At 40.4% G+C, this 20,799-nt stretch overlaps 1 protein-coding gene across 17 annotated transcripts in view; it reads right to left on the bottom strand.

Annotated features, from left to right (window-relative positions):
* Nucleotides 1–20,799, bottom strand: part of LOC120409130 (sarcolemma associated protein) — a 169,148-nt gene that overhangs the window by 104,280 nt on the left and 44,069 nt on the right. For 9 of the 17 annotated variants that reach the window (XM_039546624.1, XM_039546623.1, XM_039546634.1 and 6 more), the window contains exon 3: nt 403–550. In XM_039546624.1, coding sequence (XP_039402558.1) covers nt 403–550 — 148 coding nt within the window. Of the gene's footprint in view, nt 1–396; nt 551–20,799 lie in introns of all 17 variants that reach the window. The other 8 variants (XM_039546622.1, XM_039546620.1, XM_039546633.1 and 5 more) reach the window with 1 other exon arrangement.

Below are 20,799 nucleotides of genomic sequence, written 5' to 3'. Positions count from 1 at the left end.
GCTTTCCATCATCTTTTTATCCCGTTCCCTCTCAATTTCAGAGTGCTCCCAGTAGCAATAGCAGCAGGAGGAGGAAAGAAGAGTCAGTCAGCAAGATCCTCATCAGTTTCAAACTACTGCTGACCATCCCATCAAGAAATACTTGAGGCAAACTACCATCTGCAGCAGCACCATCCTATTGTTTCAAAATAGTGTGGGATTCTCCTATCTGGAGGGTAAAAATATTGGTAAAAACCACACAGGAACCCCTAGATTTCCCTACCTACAATACCACAGCCCATTTAAAACTTTTCTATTTGTTTTTCCCATTGAAGTTTTCTATGTAATACAATGTTCCCAATAAGTATACTTGACAATTGAAGTTAAAAATAGAAACGAAAAAAAGGTGATCCGTACCCTTACCTTTCCGCGTGTTCTCTGTCACATCTACACCAAACTGGATGATGTCACCAGATAGAATCTCACATGGTGGGCTTTCCTCAGATCCTCTACTCAATCTCTGACTGTTTATGAAGGTACCATTACTACTCTTAGTGTCTTGAAGATAGAACTGTAAAGAAAAAATTACACTGCAATAAGTTACCTGCAAGAAGGAAGTTTGATTAAATGGAAGCTGCTATAGACTGTCAAGTTAATACAAAAGCTAGGAATAAGAAATACTTCTGTTTGCAAACTTCACGTTTTACATTATGTCTATACTTGAATTTTAGTTGTGTTTTAACACACACTAATATCTGTTATTGAACCCTACTGTAAATTCAAGCATAACTGCTACACAAACAATTGTTGCTAGTTGTGTTTAAACAGTTAAGCATGACTAGCAACAAGCATTTTTGCAGTATCTTTTCTAAAATTCACAATCATGTTAGTTAACACATCTAACCCTTAAAGTGGTAGGCACACCCTTAAGAAATCTGTTTCTATGATACAAATTAGCCATGTTGTACAACAGGGCATGATGGTAAAAAGAAAAGCCTGGGAAAAAATGAAGACTCAGGAAACAGATATGGGGCCAAGAAGGTGAGACAAGCAAGTCCAAATGCAGAATAGAGATACTTCTGCAGAGGACCAGCTCTCATCCCCTCCTAAATATTTAAAAAAATACTGACCTAAAGATAGGCGCCTATGGTCATATTTAGGCATCTAAGGCCTGGTCTACACTACGGGGGGTGTGGGGGGGGTCGAACTAAGGTACGCGACTTCAGCTATGCGAATAGCGTAGCTGAAGTCGAACTACCTTAGTTCGAATTTCCTACCTGTCCAGACGCCGCAGGATCGAACTCCGCGGCTCCCCCGTCGACTCCGCCACCACCGTTCGCGGTGGTGGAGTTCCAGAGTCGACGGGAGCGCGTTCGGAGTTCGAACTATCGCGTCTAGATTAGACACGATAGTTCGAACTCCGAGAAGTCGAACTCTCCGCGTCGACCCGGCGGGTAAGTATGGACCTACCCTAAGGGTGGGATTTTCAAAAGCACATAAATGACTTAGAAGTACATCTACAAATAACGTCAAATGTTGAGTACAGCCTAGCGAAAATATTTTTTGATTTTTTGTTCTCATGCTAAGCATGTTACTAAGGCCCCTTTTATTTGTCTATTTCAGCATAAATATAAAGTCTGAGTACAAAACCTCGGAAGAGAAAAAAATTCTATGTAATACCTAAAATCTATTAACAATTAGAAAACTAAAGAAACAAGTACAAAACAAACTAACAATTTAAGATTATAAAATGTGAAGAAAACTTACTACATAAAAATCTTATTTATAATGAAATAATCCTTTAAATTTAATTCTTTTTTAAAATCTATTTTTAATCTTACAGAACTGTACATGAGAATGATGACAAAATGTTCTCAGATGTACAATTTAATTTAAAAAAATCTCCAATATTTACATTTATAGTAACCTTAGGTGTTACAAGGAGATGTTTTCAAGTGGAAATGCAATTTTTAAATTGGTGTCCCTTCAAATATAAAATGTCTAGTTTTCATTTCATACCTATTTTTATTTAAAAAAATTAAAGGGTCTTGAATTTCTTAAACTGAAAACCTCATTAAAACTCAGAGGCAATTAAAATCATTTTGTGTGTTCTGTGTAACTAGTAAAAAGGATAATCAATCAGTTGTATCTATTCTCATCAATCTGAAGCTGATGTGCAGATGCACAAACTAAACGTACAGAATTAGAGATACAAAGTCCTCCTTGGTCATGTTGTCTTTAAGTCATTTAGTAAATAATGTAGTCCAGTCAGCCAGCTTTGGCTTATTCTTTATATCAGTGTATTTTTATACTATTCAAATGATCTTTCCTTATAGTTCAATCCCTCCATCACTTTTACTGTCTCTCTCAATTTCGTCTTTAAAACAACAATTTGGAGTACAGACACACACACAAACAGTACACAGTATTCCCAGTGGGTTCCTCTTGTGCCATAGAAAGAACTATGACATTCCTGGGTCAGATCGTGAGGCCTATATATGTAGTTCAAAACTGTGCTGCCATGCCCCCACTCTTCCCTCCTCCCATGTACACACACATTGAGAAGTTGGTATCCAATTTATTATCTGCTAACTCAGGTGAGATTTAAAAAACTAAAACCTTTTCCCAGGCTGAATTACATTATTTCCTGCCCATGTCTCAATTCTCAAGCCCCCCCCCGCCCTTTTTTCCCCCCTCTTTAAATGTCCTCATAGGTGTTGGCAACTCCTCTCATTTATGTATTAGCAGCAAATAAAGTTACATGTGGTGCTTAGTTTCTCTCTTGCACATAATTTATAAAGATGTTAAATAAAACCAGACTTTACACACACCCAAACTCAACACACTGCCATTTATCATGCTTCTTGCATATAGTCCTTCATTTTTTAAACACATGAGAGCAGGAGTCAAACTAATTTAAATTTGTTTTTCCCAGTAATATTACATGAGAAAGTATTTAATTGCTTAGTAAAGTTTAGATATTACATTTTTTGCCTTCCCAGTCATCCTCTAGTTTTGCAACTTAAACAAAAGAATGGTAGATTTTTTTTTTTAATACAAAACAAGTCAGGATAAACAAAGTTTCACTGTGTTCTAGGTCAGCGGCTCTCAACCTTTCCAGACTACTATACCCCTTTAAGGAGTCTGATTTGTCTTGCGTACCCCTAAGTTTCACCTCATTTAAGAACTACTTGCTTACAAAACCAGACATAAAAAGACAAAAGTATCACAGCACCCTATTACTGAAAAATGGCTTACTTTCTCATTTTTACCATACAATTATAAAATAAATCAACTGAAATATTGTACTTACATTTCAGTGTATATATAGAGCAGTATAAACAAGTCACTGTCTGTATGAAATTTTAGTTTGTACTGACTTCACTAGTGCTTTTTATATAGCCTGTTGTAAAACCAAGCAAATAGCTAGATGAGTTGATGCACCTCCTGGAAGACCTCCACATACCCCTGGTTGAGAACCACTGTTCTAGTTCAATGGACAGCAGCAATTTGCTAGGAGATAGAGTACTGCATCTAATCTGCATATACATAATACCGCATGTTATTGGAGAAGTTTCTAGAGGTTCTTTTCTTGACTGGAAGGGTGGGAAGGAAAGGAAATTTGATCTCTGCCCATCCCAGAGTCTATGATGGGAGAGGCTAGAAACTTCTCTCTTCTCCGAGTTAGGATGGTGAGTGAGCTTATATCTTCTGGAGGAAAATGCATGTTTCTAACTGTTCCTTCTCTTCCTGCTCATACCCAACCTCTTTTCACCCCACTCAGTCATTTGATATTCAAACATGAAACCTTATCAAAGTTGGGCTTTTTTCTGCAAGCCATTTTTTTCTTTTAAAAGAAAGCACTGATCAGCCTTAAAGTTCATGTCTTACTACACCATGGGACTTCTTCCATACTCTGGCAGACCGCAGAAATTTTGTATGAAGTCTCTTGCTTTCAGGACTACTTTCTATCACCTCTGTTCTAGTTGCCTACAGAATCTCTCTCAAGATGTTTTATTAGCTTACTGGGGACGAAAGACAGAAATTAATGAAATCCTAAAAGAAGTAAAGTAGAGGAACATTTCATTAACATTTTAATACTTGACTTCTAAGAAAAGAATTAACACCCTAAAGTAATATAGCATTTATAAGACTGCAGATAGTGCACCTCAAGAACCTAAACTAACAAATCTTCCATACACAATTGCTAAGGATATCTGAAATATTACTCTTGCATAATTCTTCACATACAAACTAAAAAAAGACAAGGGTTCCATAAATATTGATTTTTGTAGTTCCCAGTAAGTTTAAATGTTCCATTAAAAAGTTTGACAATTTAATGGAATTCCATGCTAAACTCCTATGATCAACCTACTCTAGGTACAACATAATGAAAGTCCCTACTCCCCTCACTTCCAGAGTAAAACTGGTTGCGGGGAGGGGGGGGGATAGTGATGTTTTATTGAAGCTTCAATTTTTTTTTTAATCTCTAGCTCTAGAGTATTAGAGATAACAAACCCTTAATATAATAAAGCAGTAAAGGGAGACTTTTTCTGAAACCCCACTAGCTATTGTAAAGCTTCCTGGGAGCACCCAGGATTGTAAGGTGCCTCCTTACCACATTCCCTTAGTGTGAGGAAGCCTTGTCTGTGCCTGCTGTGTTCCCCGACACCATAAGACACAGGTAGCAAGCATTCTCCTCGGCCCCACTGTTACTTAACAGGTTAATGATAGGTACACTCCAACCTTTGAGACCTCTAAGCATCTCCCTAAACCATGCAGCCGCTAATCCACTGGATACTCGCAATATTCACAAATCTGCTGCTCCCAAAGAAAGAATACACTCCAGATTACCAGTCTCAGCTCAGATCACCACTCCACTTAACACACAGCACTTAGATATGTTTATAATGAAATCAAGTATTGGAAACAAATGATTATATACAAAACAAAACGATAGCATGCATTCTAGAGTCTAGACTTAACTGACAGATTACTCTCATGTCTCGTAGTGTAATGCTCACTCAAAATCCATGCAGCACTTTGCAACCAGCCTGGCTGTGATCCTCCTTTCATGAGACTGGCATGCAGTGACCTTGCCTTTTATTGTGGAGGATTCAGTAGGTTTCTTTGCTCTCTCTAAAAATACTAATCTCATTCTTTGTCTTTATTAATAAGCAGGACACCCTGTGCTGTTTGTTACATCTTGTAGATTTCCTTTCTTGCAAATTTTGCAGTTTCTCAACTGTAGGCAAATAGGTCTACAGTGTGAAGCATACAATACAGAAAACTAGCCAGAAAGGGAGATGCATGTCTGTTACACCTCTTGCCTGAAAGTAAGATTTCTAAAGTATGTCACCTCCTGACTTAACTTCAAGACCTTTTAAGAGCATACTAATGGATTTAACAGATCATAACACTGTTCAATATAACCCAGTACCCTTCCTCAAAAAATGGCCAGCACCAGAAGCTTCAGAAATGCAAAAATCCCCACAATTCTCTATCATGGAATAATCTACCCATACAGCAGAAGTGTCAAACATTCTGTGGAGGTTACAATTCTATTCTTAATTATGACCAGTAGGTCCGAGTTTTAGGTATATAACCTAACCTCAATCCACAGCAGAACTCATACAGATGTCAACAGGAAGTTCTCACAAATATCAAAGGTAGAATATTACCTTCATATAGCAAGTCAATTCACTATGGAAAAATATGCTTATCTTTAGGACCACTTTCATTTCTGCCCTTTTATTCTCCTTCCTCCTGTCTGTTTCTGTGTTGTCTCTGCATTTCCTTCCATGCAGTAACTCTTGGTCCCCTTCTTGTTCTATCCACTAAAATGATCACAAATTGAATAGTTAATGCTGACATTACAAATATCATTAGGTTTTAGAGTTAACATCCCAGTGAGGTTAGCAGAGAGGACAGGAAAAGACAAATTCACACTCTAATTTTCCAAAGTTAGTAGATAGAAACAAAACACTGCTTTGCTTTACACATGGTTTCACATTTAGAAGGTTTTCTGCACAACCACCAGAGCTAGATAATTTTAAAATGAAAAATGTAATGTCAGCAAAACCCTCCTAGCACAGACAATTTATATTAGCATAAGAGTGTTTTTGTTGGTATAGTTCAGGGTCGGCAACCTCTGGCACGCGGCTTGCCAGTGTAAACACCCTGGCGGGCTGGGCCAGTTTGTTTACCTGCCGCGTTGGCAGGTTCGGCCGATCACGGCTCCCACTGGCCACGGTTCGCCATCCCAGGCCAATGGGGGGTGGTGGGAAGCTGCAGTCAGTCGAACCTGCCAACGCAGCAGGTGAAGAAACTGGCCCAGCCCGCCAGGGTGCTTACCCTAGCGACCCGCGTGCCAGAGGTTGCCCACCTGGTATAGTTTATTCTGGTTTGGCAAGCAATACAAACTATACCAGCAAAAGCTCTTTCATTCCAGTATAACTGAATCTAGGGTTTTCACCAGCTTTCACCGCCCCAGGGCCCACACCTCCCTAGGGATGGCCCTGCCTCTATCTTATCCTCCCTTTCCTGTATAAGCATGGAGCCTTTCTGGAGTAGATCTACAGAGTTTTGACAGATAGACAGTCTGCTCTGGGGCTCCTCAGCCCTCTCATGCTTCTGGAAGGCTGATTCCCTTGAGACAGTATCCCTTGTAGGGCTCCCTACTTATTTATATTCCCAAAAGGGAGTATCCCACACAGTGTACATCTTTTGAGTCTAAGCTGTCCCACAGAACTTCTACCATTGTAGGACGTGAACTGGACATGAGCAGCAGAATTCCCCTCACACCAGAATGGGGTTTGACTCTTCCTGGAGTCATCATGCTGGAAGACTGAGAACGCATATTTTGCTGTAAGTAGGACCAAGTGCCTTAAAGCTGTTGGTACCTCATATAGGTTGCAAGGAAAGCTGCACACTGAAGCATGTGACAAATCAATTTTGCCCTTAAGCCTCCAAGGACACCTTTATTCTAACAAGAGCCTGCTCAGGACTGTGTCCTCAAACTGATGGAGACAAACTACCAAAAACAAAGATAGCTAGTCCCTTATGTGTGTGTGTGGTTGGGGGTGGGGGGTGGTACAATTGAAAAATTATCTTAACCTGTGAAAACTTTTTCTGGATTTAAGTCATTGTATAAGCTGGTACTTTTCTAGAAGTGTAGCAAGGAATTAAGAGAAGCCTTAATATTGTATAGGTCTAATGCTGAAAATGAATCAGAGGCTTATACTATTACCTCTAAAAAAGTTGAGTGAAGGAGCTGTACATTTATAAACAAACCTTCTTTTCAAGAACTAAGCTGAAAACACTTTTTTGGTAACTAATAATGCAGATGTTAACTGGTTTGCTTAGCATAAGCTTGGCATGCATGATGAATCAAGGAGACTTCAAGCATACTTCTGAGGAAAAGGAGCCTTTAATACTCCTGGTGGAATTCTGTACCAGTATTTTAAACTTCTGCAAAATTCTGTCAAACTTTTGTCAAAATAACACAATATAATCATGCCAGTTTCAATTATTTTGGTAATTTATTTAAAAATACCTGTGAGCAAATACGTCTATAACAATACAAACAAAAAAAAGATTCAGGATTTTTTTTTTTAAACATACACAAATAGATTCCTTACTAAGCATATTAATACAGGACTCAGGTTTCTGTACTGTAGTTTAAAGGAATTACTATTTCCTGCACTCCTCAAAAGCAGTGCAAAGTCCTGGGGGGATTCGGAGGTAATGCGAGAAGCTGAGGGAGAGGGAAGGAGCATGGAAGTGAACCAGGAGGGTTGTTGGGTGTGGGTGGGAGAAGTATGAAACATTTTTGGGGGGTGGGGGTTGTGGATTGTTAGGGAGTTGAGGAGTCTCCTCCATGCAGATCCTGGATGACCCCTATCCCTCCCATTCAGTCAGGCACATCTGCCCCCGTCCCTCCCGTGTCTGTGCAGCCTCCTTCTCCCATTCCTGTGTCCCTGCAGCCCCTCTCCCATTTAGCTCCTGGCTCAATGCTGTCACCCCCACTAGCCTTTCTGAACCCCAATCTGTGACCTCCCAGCATCCCTGTATGCCTTGCTCTGTCCATCCTGTGTCTCTTCACCTGACCCCACTGTGAGGAACACAGCCTCTTTGCTGGCTGGCTGCCCTCTCTTCTAGTGCCACAGCAGCCCCTGGTGGGGTAAAAGATGTAACTACAGCGCTTCACCAGCAGAATCCATATTATGCAGAGAAAAAACTGGGGGGCGGGGGGAGACCATGAATTCTGTACACGTGCAGAATTCCCCCAGGATTACCTTAACCATACTTCTGCCAACTTGGAATGTTACTAAAAGATTTCCTGTTATTTCCACAGATTTTGAGTTTCTTCAACTTTGCAGAAGTGCTTACTAGAACAGAGCACAGGACCCTGAAGTTTGTAATGAATGAATTAAAGGAAGCAGAATTCCCAACTTTAAGTCTTGAATTCATTTCTCAAGTGATTAAACTAACGTCCAGTCAAGAAATGTCTGCCAATCAAAACACATTGTAAGCTAGCAAAAATCCAAAGTGAAGAGAACGTTCCCGAGATATAAGAAAGCATTTTGCTCATCTGATGATCTGAACTTTGCTGTCAGTTGACATTCTGTTAGAATCTCTCTACCTGGCTAATGAAAGGCAATGTTTGTTTCCCTTCTCTTGTTGTAGGACAGTTTTCCTCATCTTATGATTTGAGACAGCTGGTATACAATAAAGCTATTCTCTTTGGAGGATTAATCTAAATAGTATTAGGTTTTTCACAACTGATTTCTGTGCGTCAGATTTACACAACACTTGTTACAGAACACCAAAGTAAAGTGGGTTTGGGTGGGGAAAGAGTGCACAAAAATCAACTCCCTAATTTCTAGGCAGAGCAAAGAACAGCTCAGTGGCTGCTTTTATAGCTAACGGATTAAAAAGGAACTGCAACCTCGCACACCCTTTGTTATCACTGGCCCTAGGAGCCACAACTCGGCCTCCCTCACATGCTGCTCTATAAAGAGTTAGCACAGAACCCAACTCTACTGAAGCGTGTGCAGAATTCATTGTCCATCTCTCCAAACTTAGAAAATGACAAGGTTACTCCAAAGGTCTAACATGTTTCTCATTTGGAGACTGCATTAAAACTTACAAGAGCAAGTCAAATAAGACTGCTTGCTTTGTAGCTATTGCATAGGGAAAACTTAAACCATCCTATGCAAATCAGCCCTATCCTCTTAAATCAAGAACCCAACTGCTGCTGCTACAAAACACAAAGAAGTAATGCGTAAGCCTGAAACATTTGAGAAGAATATCTGAGTGGTCATAAACTATTAACCTCTTAGTATACAGGCCAATATTTTTGTGTAACAGTTGTTTACAGTTTTTATATTTCTCCATAATGTGTGGAAAATGGGACTCAAACTTTTGTAGTGATAATCAGTAGTGATAAATTGGCAAAAGTTTTTTTTCTCCTGCTGATAATAGCCCACCTTAATTGATTAGTCTCGTTATAGTTGGTATGGCAACACCCATTTTTTCATGTTCTCTATGTATATATATCTTCCTACTATAATTTTCCACTGCATGCATCTGATGAAGTGGGTTCTAGCCCACGAAAGCTTATGCCCAAATAAATGTGTTAGTCTCTAAGGTGCCACAAGGACTCCTCGTTCTTTAAGCTGGGTAATGTAAACTTTACCCAACCGGCAAAGTCAGCAGAATCAGAAAATGGCAACCAAACTGCGGAAGAATGATTCCCAAACACCTGGAATTGCATCAAGGCAGCACATAAGATCACTGTCAATCCAGTAAGAAAATTAAAGAGACACTGAGAAAAATGTGGCCTGAGGCTGTCTTCCTCTCCCCAATAGCATGCTAAACAATAATGTTGTCCCTCTTACTGAAAGATTATTTTTCCTCTATATCAGTGGTCCCCAAACTGTGGGATTTGCCCCCCGAGGGGGCATGGAGGAACATTTGGGGGGCACGCTGTGGGGATGGGGGCAGGGAGTGCCACCCAACCACAGCTCTGCCCCCACCCTAGCTCTGCCATCATTCCCTCTCTAGCCCCAGGCCAGCTCTGCCTCTAGGCCCAGCTCCTCTGTCTGCCCCCCGCTCCAACTTCAGCCCAAGCTCCTCTGCTGAGACAACCTGGCACCACTCTTCTCTGGAAAAACTAAAGTGCTGAATATAAACAGAAGTTCAGAAAGTAAAATTAATTTCCAAAAAATTCAGGTATCCATTACATCATTCAGGTAGGGCCATTAAATTGCAAATAGCGACCAGATATTAAAAGGAACAGTCCCGTGTGATACTTCACCCTCCCCTCCAAAAAGATAAAACATTTTACCACAAAATATGAGAACACTTTACAAAAATAGACTTCCTTTAACATCAATGTCACTAATTTTGATGTAAAAGGCATATTTTTGAAGACAGCCAGATCTAGAGGAGGAGTTCTAATTTACAAGTACTTTAGTTTATATATAGCTGACTGACTTGCTGCAATAAGACATATGTCACCATAGTTACTAATTACTACTTTTTAAAACATCTCTCCTTCCTTAATTTTGTCATTGTGGTTCACATAAGAATTTTGGGAAATTAACCTTTTGCTACAAATGCTGGGCAGAGTCAATACAAGTATTAATTTCAAATTCAATTCCTTTTCTTTATAGTGTATTCTTAAAGTTTGTCGCTTCACATTCTAACTTCTCTCTTTCTAAACAAACCACAAAGAAAACAAAACAGGTTATGGAAGTTGATTAACAGCCTCAGAAGAGGTGGTATAATTCCACCCGGGAAGAGGATAACAGAAAAGGCTCCAAATTAGATGTAGTACTAATTGTATAAAACTCTCTTGGATAAGAGTGATTTAAACTGATCTTAGACTTACAGCTAAAGAATGTTTAAATATCAGAACGTTGCTTTAACTAAGAATAAAATTATACAATTATAAAGGCAAAGTCCATAGCAACACAGAGAGCAACACACATTTATATTACAATAGATCCTCAAGTCCCCAGCTGGGATAGAGGGCCCACTGAGCTAAGCATTGTACACATACACACAGAAAGAGGCTTCCAAAGGGCTTACAGTTTAAATAGAAAAAGACAAAAAGTTAGGAGAAAGGAAGTATCTCAGTTTTACAGACAGGAATCTGAGGTACAAGGAGATTCAATCATTTGTCCAAGGCCAGACGAGAAAATCTGTAGCAGGGCTAGGAATTACTCCAAATGCTCTAAATCCCAGCCTAGTGTTTTAACCTCAAGGCTATCCCTTTGTCTCCATTTATTTTTTATGACTTTTGTGATAAATGAGGGGAGAGGGGGCCTTCCTTTTATGGACACCCAGTCAGCCAGCTAGCTATAAAATCCCTCTTAGTAGTTGTTCTCTACTTGCTTTACCTGTAAAAGGTTAAAAAGTCTCCCTGCATAGGTAAAAGGAAGGGAGTGGGCACCTAACCAAAAGAGCCAATGGAAAGGCTAGAACTTTTTAAGATTGGGAAAAAACTTCCCCTTTGTCTATCTGTCTCTGTTGTTCTCAGGGGAGAAGCAGAGACAGGGCTGGAACTATGCTGTAAGAAGCTTGGGGCCAGGTATGAAAAATCATCTGAATCATACCTAGAAACTACTCACTTGAAACCCCCAGATGTGTAAGTAGATCAGGAAATGTCTAAGAAGATGCAGTTGGTTTATTTCTTTATGGCTTGTGGACTCCTCTGTGCTAACCCCAAATGATTATCTTAAAGAACTGGAAGGGACCCTGAAAGGTCATCAAGTCTAACCCCCTACCTTCACTCGCAGGACCAAGTACTGATTTTGCCCCAGATCCCTAAGTGGCCCCCTTAAGGACTGAATTCACAACCCTGGGTTTAGTAGGCCAATGCTCAAACCACTGAGCTATCCCTCCCCCCAAGGGGGTTATTCTTGATGCTTAATTTTTGTAAGTGGGTTTTTTAAATCTAGCAATAGCCTGAGTTTTCAAATATATAATTTTTTTTCCTTTAATAAAATTTACCTTTTTTAAGAACAGGATTGGATTTTGTGTCCTAAGAGGTTTGTGCACATGTTGTTTAATAAACTGGTGGCAACAGCTGATTTCCTTTGTTTTCTTTCTCAGCTCTTCCCTGGATGGCGGGGGGTGAAAGGGCTTGAGGGTACCCCACAGGAAGGAATTCCCAAGTGCACCTTCCTGGATTTTCAAAGGGTTTTTGCACTTGGGTGGTGGGCAGCATCTACCCATCCAAGGTCTTAAGAACAGCCCTACTGGGTCAGACCAAAGGTCCATCCAGCCCAGTATCCTGTCTACCGACAGTGGTCAATGCCAGGTGCCCCAGAGGGAGTGAACCTAACAGATAATGATCAAGTGATCTCTCTCCTGCCATCCATCTCCACCCTCTGACAGACAGAGGCTAGGGACACCCTTCCTTACCCATCCTGGCTAATAGCCATTAATGGACTTAACCTCCATGAATTTATCTAGTTCTCTTTTAATCCCTGTTATAATCCTAGCCTTCACAACCTCCTCAGGTAAGGAGTTCCACAGGTTGACTGCGCACTGTGTGAAGAAGAAATTATTTTTATTTGTTTTAAATCTGATGCCCATTAATTTCATTTGGTGGCCCCTAGGTCTTATATTATGGGAACAAGTAAATAACTTTTCCTTATTCACTTTCTCCACACCGCTCATGATTTTATATAGCTCTATCATATCCCCCCTTAGTCTCCTCTTTTCCAATCTGAAAAGTCCTAGCCTCTTTAATCTCTTCTCATATGGGACCCGTTCCAAACCCCTAATCATTTTAGTTGCCCTTTTCTGAACTTTTTCTAATGGCAGTATATCTTTTTTGAGATGAGGAGACCACATCTGTATGCAGTATTCAAGATGTGGGCGTACCATGGATTTATAAGGGCGATAAGATGTCCTCCATTTTAACCTCTATCCCTTTTTAAATGATTCTTAACATCCTGTTTGCTTTTTTGACTGCCTCTGCACACTGCGTGGACATCTTCAGAGAACTATCCACGATGATGCCAAGATCTTTCCTGATTAGTTGTAGCTAAATTAGCCCCCATCATATTGTAGGTATAGTTGGGGTTATTTTTTCCAATGTGCATTACTTTACATTTATCCACATTAAATTTCATTTCCCATTTTGTTGCCCAGTCACTTAGTTTTGTGAGATCTTTTTGAAGTTCTTCACTGTCTGCTTTGGTCTTAACTATCTTTAGCAGTTTAGTATCATCTGCAAACTTTGCCACCTCATTGTTTACCCCTTTCTCCAGATCATTTATAAATAAGTTGAATAGAATTGATCCTAGGACTGACCCTTGGGGAACACCACTAGTTACCCCTCTCCATTCTGAAAATTTACCATTTATTCCTACCTTTGCTAACTGTCTTTTAACCAGTTCTCAATCCATGAAAGGATCTTCCCTCTTATCCCATGACAACTTCATTTACATAAGAACCTTTGGTGAGGGACCTTGTCAAAGGCTTTCTGGAAATCTAGGTCAGAGAAAAGCTGTAACCTTGGGGAGTTTAATACAAGCCTGGAGTGGGCAGTATTAAATTTTTAGAATCCTTGCGGGCCCCCACCTTCTGCACTCGAAGTGCCAGAGTGGGGAATCAGCCTTGACAACTTCAAACTTAAAAGTTCTAGGTCACTTCTCAGAAGGCACTTAATCCAAGCACAAAAGACACATTAGACTTTGCTTTACACTTCCAAAGGCAAATTCTCACACAACGGTAAAATATAACTGTTGTACCATTATAAGATTTAGCACTTCTTACTAGAACTTCATTTTATTCAAGAGAGCAAAATTACATCACTAGAAATTACATCATGGCAAGTTCTAGCCTAATAACTATTCACTATTTTTAATCAATGACCAGAAAGAAAGAGACATTATTGATAAAAGTATGCAGATGACAGAGACTGGGGGCATGGAAAATAAAGAAGAGGTCACTGACAGCTATCTGGACCACTTGGTAAGCTGGGTCCAAGCAAACCATATGAATTTTAATATAACCAAATGCAGAGTCATATACCAAAAACAAAGAATGCAGGTCATTCTTATAGGATGGGAGACTATCCTGGAAAGCAGTGCTTGTGAAAAAGACTTGGGGAGGTATGGCAGATAATTAGCATAACCTGAGCTCCTAGCAAGATACTGTGGTCAAAAGGGTTAACATATCCTTGAATGTATAAACAGAGGAATATTGACTAGGAGTAGAGAGGTTAATAATCTTTGTATTTGGCACTGGTGTGATCGCTACTGGAATACTGCGTCCAGTTCTAGTGTCCACAATTCAAGAAAAATGTTGAAAAATGTAAGACAAAATTCAGAGAAGAGCAATGAGAAAGACTATGAGATTGAAAAACTTGACTTCGAGTGAGAATGAAGGAGCTCGATCTATTTAGCTTACCCAAGCAAAGCTTAAGGGATGACTTCAAAGTTTATAACTAAGGCTAAGATTTACTCATGGATATTTTTAGTGAAAGTCGTGGACAGGTCACAGGCAATAAACAAAAATTCACAGCCCTGTCCATTACTTGTACTATATACCCCTGACTTAAATCTTGGGTGCTCTGGGGTCCTTTGGGGGCAAAGTTGCTGCTCTGGAGGGGTGATCTGGTGCACCTGCTGGTGCTGGGAGGTGGTGTCCTCCAGAGTGCCCGCTGGTACTGGTGGTGTGTGTCCCCTCCGGGGCCCACCAGTGATGGGGGGGGGTGTCCTCTGGGGCCCCTATCACTGCTGGCGGGGGGAGGGGGGAACCACTGCTGCTGGCATGGGGGGGGAAGGGGGAGGCCCGGGACTGCCACCTGAGTGGCCCTGCGGTCAGTCACATCTGCCAGCTGCCGAAGTCCCAGAAAGTCATGGAATCCGTGTCTTCCGTGGCCTCCGTGACAGACTCGCAGCCTTATTTATAAATAACTAAATGGGGGAAGAGCAATTTGATAGCAAAGGGCTCTTCAATCTAGCAGACAAAAGTGTAATAAGATCTAATGGCTAGAAATGGAAGCTAGACAAATTCGGACTCAAAATTAGAAGCAATTTTTTTAACAGTGAGGGTAATAATTTTTTGGAACCATTTACCAACAGTTGTTGTGGATTCTCCATCACTGGAAATTTTAAAATCTGGATTGTATATTTTTCTAAAATATATGCAGTAGTTCAAACAGGAATTGATTCAGGGAAATCCTACAGCCTGTGTCATGAAGGTGGTCAGACTAGATGATCACCATCATCCCTTCTATCTTTATAGTTACCAGTCCCACTCTTCCTAATGTGGACACGGCCATTGAGACTAAACCCACAATTGCATTACCAAGCCACAACTTCTGTCACTCCCTTCAGAAGTCTTTGAAGAGTCAATAATCTAACCAGTTCTGACATTTCCTGCCAGTTTAGCCTCCACTATTTCAGCAAGCCATAATATAAATCCCTCGATCTGAATATTCAAGCAGCTAAGCAGAAGTTAAAATTGATAGCATAGCCACACGAACACTGATTTATGGTATTTTAAAAACTGTAACTTTGTATGCAAGGCAACCCACAGAATTTCACATTGTATTCTACATTTGTCTCCATCTATAGGGAGAGACATCTCCAGTGCAAGAAGGGTGTTGAGATTCAAACATATACTACTGCCTTTAATCCAATGAACATGTCTCTCCCCCATCCACAACTTTTTTGAAAAGTATTTTTAGGTCCAAAACAGACTTGCTTCTCCAAGATCAGCTGACAGAGTATCAAGAACTGCTCTTTTACATCTTGATTACATTTCATGAAATTTCTCCCACAGGATAGTGCCACCTTGTTTTCTCATTAATCAGCAGCATTTGCGATCACACAGATGAATTATAAGAAAAAATGAACTGGGGCAAAAAGGTAAAAATGCCACCACTCACATTTCTAAAGAACAGATCACTGTAGAAGTATCTAGGGGCTGAATAAGAAATTTTTATAAAGTGCCAAATTATATTAATTAAAATATCTGTTCTTCCACACCTCCCAAATTTAAAAAACTGTTAATGAAAGGAAGATTCATGACCTCTACTCTGGGTCATTCTGAAGCTATTATTAGCTAGAGAAGACTTATACAAGAGTTAATTTTGCAACATACTTTAAGAACAGCCAGGTTTGGATTCAGACTGACCTCTGGTGATAAGGAAGTCCACAGCAGTCCCCTGTGGCAATAATAATCATCCAGCAGCTTCTGTAAGTACCACACTACCTTACATTCCCATCAAGCTAAATTGTCTTGGTGGTTCTTTGATGAAGAAACAGTCTTAAAGGCAATGGGCTAGAAGCTAGTCAAGGAGCTTAAAGGTAAGAACTAGGACTGAAGTGAATCAGAAACTGAATTGAGAGCTTTGTGAGCAAGCAGTGAACTGGTACAATGTTATGAATTTTTCTTGCCTAAAACAGTGACTACTTCTGCCTGCCCTTTACCTTAATCCCCAGATAGAATGTGCAACAACAGACCAACTAGGGGGGGGATAAGCATCTGTTTCAATGTAATTAGGATCTTCATCTGAAAAAAACGAGTACAATATTTTAGTTAGTCAAAAACAGAAGGCGGTATTTGTTGTCTCTATAATCTGCTCCGAAACAATCATGGGTCCAACGGGATATTGAGACCCTTTAATACCTTAACAATAAGAGGACAGATACTACCTTGGACACTATCTGTCAGGAGCGTCTTCATAGGTGGGAAAAGAGAAACCTAACCACCTATCCAGCTCACCTGGTTTTAAGCTTAGCTAGCTTCTTTTCAATGCACTGATTTCCCCCAAGATTTTATGATCTCTGGGAGACACCACTAATTGCCTGTTAAGACATACACCTGGGTACTGCTACCATATCGGTGGTATGAGTGCCCATCATGTCTCAAGTTCCCCTAGCTGTGTCATATGGTGAACAGAACAAGTCTTGATGATCTTATAAATCATTAAAAGATCTTAATAGATCTCAATACATGAATACTTTTGGAGTAGACTATCAGTTGCCCAGCAAGACCCAGCTTAATACAGCACTAGCCACTCCTATTCCACCCTGCATGCAGGTCAACAAAACCTTGCAATTGTTTGTACAACAGGTAGCTGATATACTTCACCATTTCAGTAAAAGTACTTACAGGAGTGGGAAACATGTGAAGGATTAAATTAGTGTCTGTTATCATTTAGACACTCAGAAGAGGAGGCGGGTGTTGAATTCCCAGTCATAAGCAACAATGTAAGGTGAAATATGTCAAATCAAAAAACTACCAACAAAAAGCAACCCTCATTTACATGGATAAGACTGAGTTTTGTTTTTAATTTAAATTGGATTAGTTAAGCTCAAGTTTGAGCTTCCCCACACTGCAAATGTCATTTTAGTTTACGTTAATAAAACATCCAACCACAGGCCAAATTCCTGAGAAATTGTTATTCACTACATGGCCTTGAGATAACCAGCTTGTTGTGTAACATAATTTTGGTTCAGAATGATTTGGGGGAGAATTTGATGAGGAAATGCCTTCAAAATGTTTAATTGGCAAAATGTGATTTAAGAGATCAAAATATGCATTTTACAGTACTGCTCCTGGGAAGGAGGACTTATTCAAAAGATACAAAAATAAATTTTCTGCAGTGCCACCTAAAGAGGCTGAGCCGACATACTCTGACCAACTATAGCTTTAAAAGACCGAAAAGAAGAAACCTCAGACTGAGCTCTGAAGGCTAAATACCTAGGAAAATACGTTTTGAAGAAATAAGAAATTATATAATGCTATCATTATCATCAGCTGTGTTCTCTAATGATTTACTTTCTGGTGACTTGAGTAGTGAATTGAGTAGAGCTAGGATTATTACTTACTATGCGCAACTACAAAACGATAGGGGTTTGGGTGGGTGAAATGTGTTTAAATTTTAGTGATGAACACACTAAGTAAAAATTATTTGAACTGCCAGCAATACTAAAATTCAATTGTACAGTGTGCTGGTTTTGACGGAGAAAGCGAGGGAGGTAGCTAGGCACAGGCAAGTTTCCCCCCCATAGCTCTTTCAATCCTTAACTTGATTTCCATAGGTAGAATGCCACTGTATCAAAGATTTAAAATTAATTTATTCTCCCCTTCAGTGGGAAATGTTGCTAACCTCAACAGAATTCCTGTACTAGAGAATAAAGTGTTGCTAAAATCTCTCAGATAGCAAACAACTTTCTAATCTTAAAGTCATGACCAAGGGGAAGTGGTTAAACCTGACAGTTATTTTATTGACTTGCTCTGCATTAAGTAAATTGTAATGTATGACGATGAATAAAAACATTAGTCTTTCTTTTAAGACTGCAGCGGTCAGACATGAACTCTACCTTGTTTTGACAGAGCTTCATTCTAAATTAAGAAACTGTCACTAAGCCAAATCTCTCCTAGAAACTTTTTAAATTTGAAGTCTGAAATTATTAAAATCAGATGTGAACTGAATAAAACTGAACTAGAAGATCCATGACATTTAACAAAAGGAACATGATCATTTTACGAAAAAACACTGGAAGGTGGGGATGCTGGAACAATTTATAGTGGGAATGCTGAGAGCCATTGAACTAAACTGTAAACCATGTATCTGACTACTCCTAGGGGCATTCTGCACCAAAAGATTAAAAATTCTGTCAAAAAATGAAAAATTATGTGTACAATATTGTAAAATTCCACAAAATTCTTCAAATGTTGTCAAAATAAAACTACATAATTACACCAGTTTCAATTATTTTGGTAATGCATTTCAAAATCCCAGTCAGCAAGTATGTCCGTAACAGTACGGACACACTCAAAAATCCCCCCAGGAGGCAAGAGTTAAAGAAACGCCTATGACAACCCAGTTCCTGATTCTCTTCCCCCTTCCTGCCCCCCAAGCCCAGCTGGGGAGCCAGACACCCACAAGCCCGCTGCAGGCTCCTCCTAGCCAATACACCCGCACCCCTCTCCCCCTCCTCAAGCCCAGCCATGGGTTCTCCCAACCCAGATACCCGCACCCTCTCCCCCCAGAGCCCAGCTGTGACCCCCCCAGCCAAAACACCCACCCCCTTTCCCCCCCAGAGCCCAGGGATCCAAAGGGAGAAACAGCCTGATGCTTGGTCCCAGGCTTGCATGAAGTTTCCTGCGTGCCACCCTCTCTTTCCCTCAGAGCATGCTGAGAACTGCAGCTGTCAGGAACCCTTTAGCTCCCACCCCTTCCCCCCAGTAGTGTTTTCTGTGCAAGAGCTGGGCTCTGCTGGGTCCGGTGGCCCCTAGTGGCAGCCAGCAGTACTGCAGACCATTTCTGTAGTGGAAAGGAAATTCAGCGTGCACAAAGTGAATTTCTGCAAAATTCTGTATTGAGCAGTGGCACAGAATTCCCCCAGAAATAATATAAATGAAATCATTTCAAGCATGGGGGTGCAGCAGCACCCCTAGTTCCAGCACCTAGGCTGGAAGCTCTATAGTTGATAGTCAAAGAAGGTAAAGGAGGAACAAACACTGTTACATGTGTTAATAAAGGAAATCCTGAAACATCAACCAGTTTACAGGAGTTTTCCCAGTTTTATCAAATGAAGGGAATTAAGTGTTTGAGGGGAAAAAAGGTGAGCCTAATTATCCAAAATTAACATGACCCATTTTTTGCATCCTCAGAATGTGAAGCTTGTACAGAAAAAGTGTTTATAGTTTACAAAAAACTTTGATTATCTGAAGAAACCCGATGTCCCTTGAGATGTTTGAGTAACTAATTTTTCCTGCAACAGGAAGCAAATTAAACAATCATCTTTTCCACTGTTTTTTTTTAAATGTAAAAGCTGCATAACAAATGAATACAGCAGAATTTTAAAAGATTATCAGGCATCTATTAGCCAGAAGACTAGACCTACTAATCAGAAGAAAATCGGAGAAATGAGGTGTGCACCAACAGTGAGGTCCGGGGCAAGAATCTAGGAAGAACCCAAGGCTCCAACTTCAACCCAAGATGTTTGGAGAAAGGTAAAGTGCTAAAAACCATAACAGAATGTACCTGGATCCTACTCAGGAGATTCATTTTTTGGTCTTAGTCACCTACCAGTATCAAATACAAAGCCTCTCTCCTCCTTCCAGACTGACAGAGAGAGGAGAACGAGTTCTGCCCTCCTCACATCTCCTGATTGTGAATGGGATGAGAAGGGGCCGTCTCAACTACTTTACCTCTCCTTCATATTTTTAAGACTTTCTCCATGAGCAATTGCAGCACTTATCCATGTCTTTCCTAAAGCAGCAGCATGAAAGAGATGAGATTCCTATCAATTCACAGTTGCACACAAAGCTCTGAATAGCTACAAGTTTGGAAAGCTACGAACGGATGCATTAAAGCCATTTCCAGATTCTGTACTGCTTCATATTGAGGCCTGGTCTACACTACACATTTAGGTTGATGGATGCCACCTTACGTTGACCTAATAATATATGGTCTAAACTACCCAGGTCCCTTCCACCGACCTAACTTGCCTGTAACGTCCACTTAATTACTCCACCTCCACGAGAGGCGCAGTGCTTAATTCCATGCTGATGGGTCGACAGAGAGGCAGTTTAGACACAGTACTGTGTAAGTTGACAGAACTGGCCTCCAGGAGATGTCCCACAATGCTTCACTGTGATCACTCTGGAGATGGTTTTCAACTCTGCTGCCCAGCAGCCAGGTACACAGGAAACAGTCCCTCCCCGTTAAAGCCCCGGGAACTTTTGAATTCCCATTTCCTGTTTCATCAGTGTGGTGAGCTTGCCAGCCCAGCTGATCATAGTGACTCAACACCCCAAACGCGCTCCAGC

Source organism: Mauremys reevesii, linkage group 7 (genome assembly GCF_016161935.1).
Source record: "Mauremys reevesii isolate NIE-2019 linkage group 7, ASM1616193v1, whole genome shotgun sequence".
Taxonomy (NCBI): domain Eukaryota; kingdom Metazoa; phylum Chordata; order Testudines; family Geoemydidae; genus Mauremys; species Mauremys reevesii.
The sequence above is the reverse complement of the archived record's forward strand: the minus strand, read 5'-3'. Positions and strand labels throughout refer to the sequence as shown.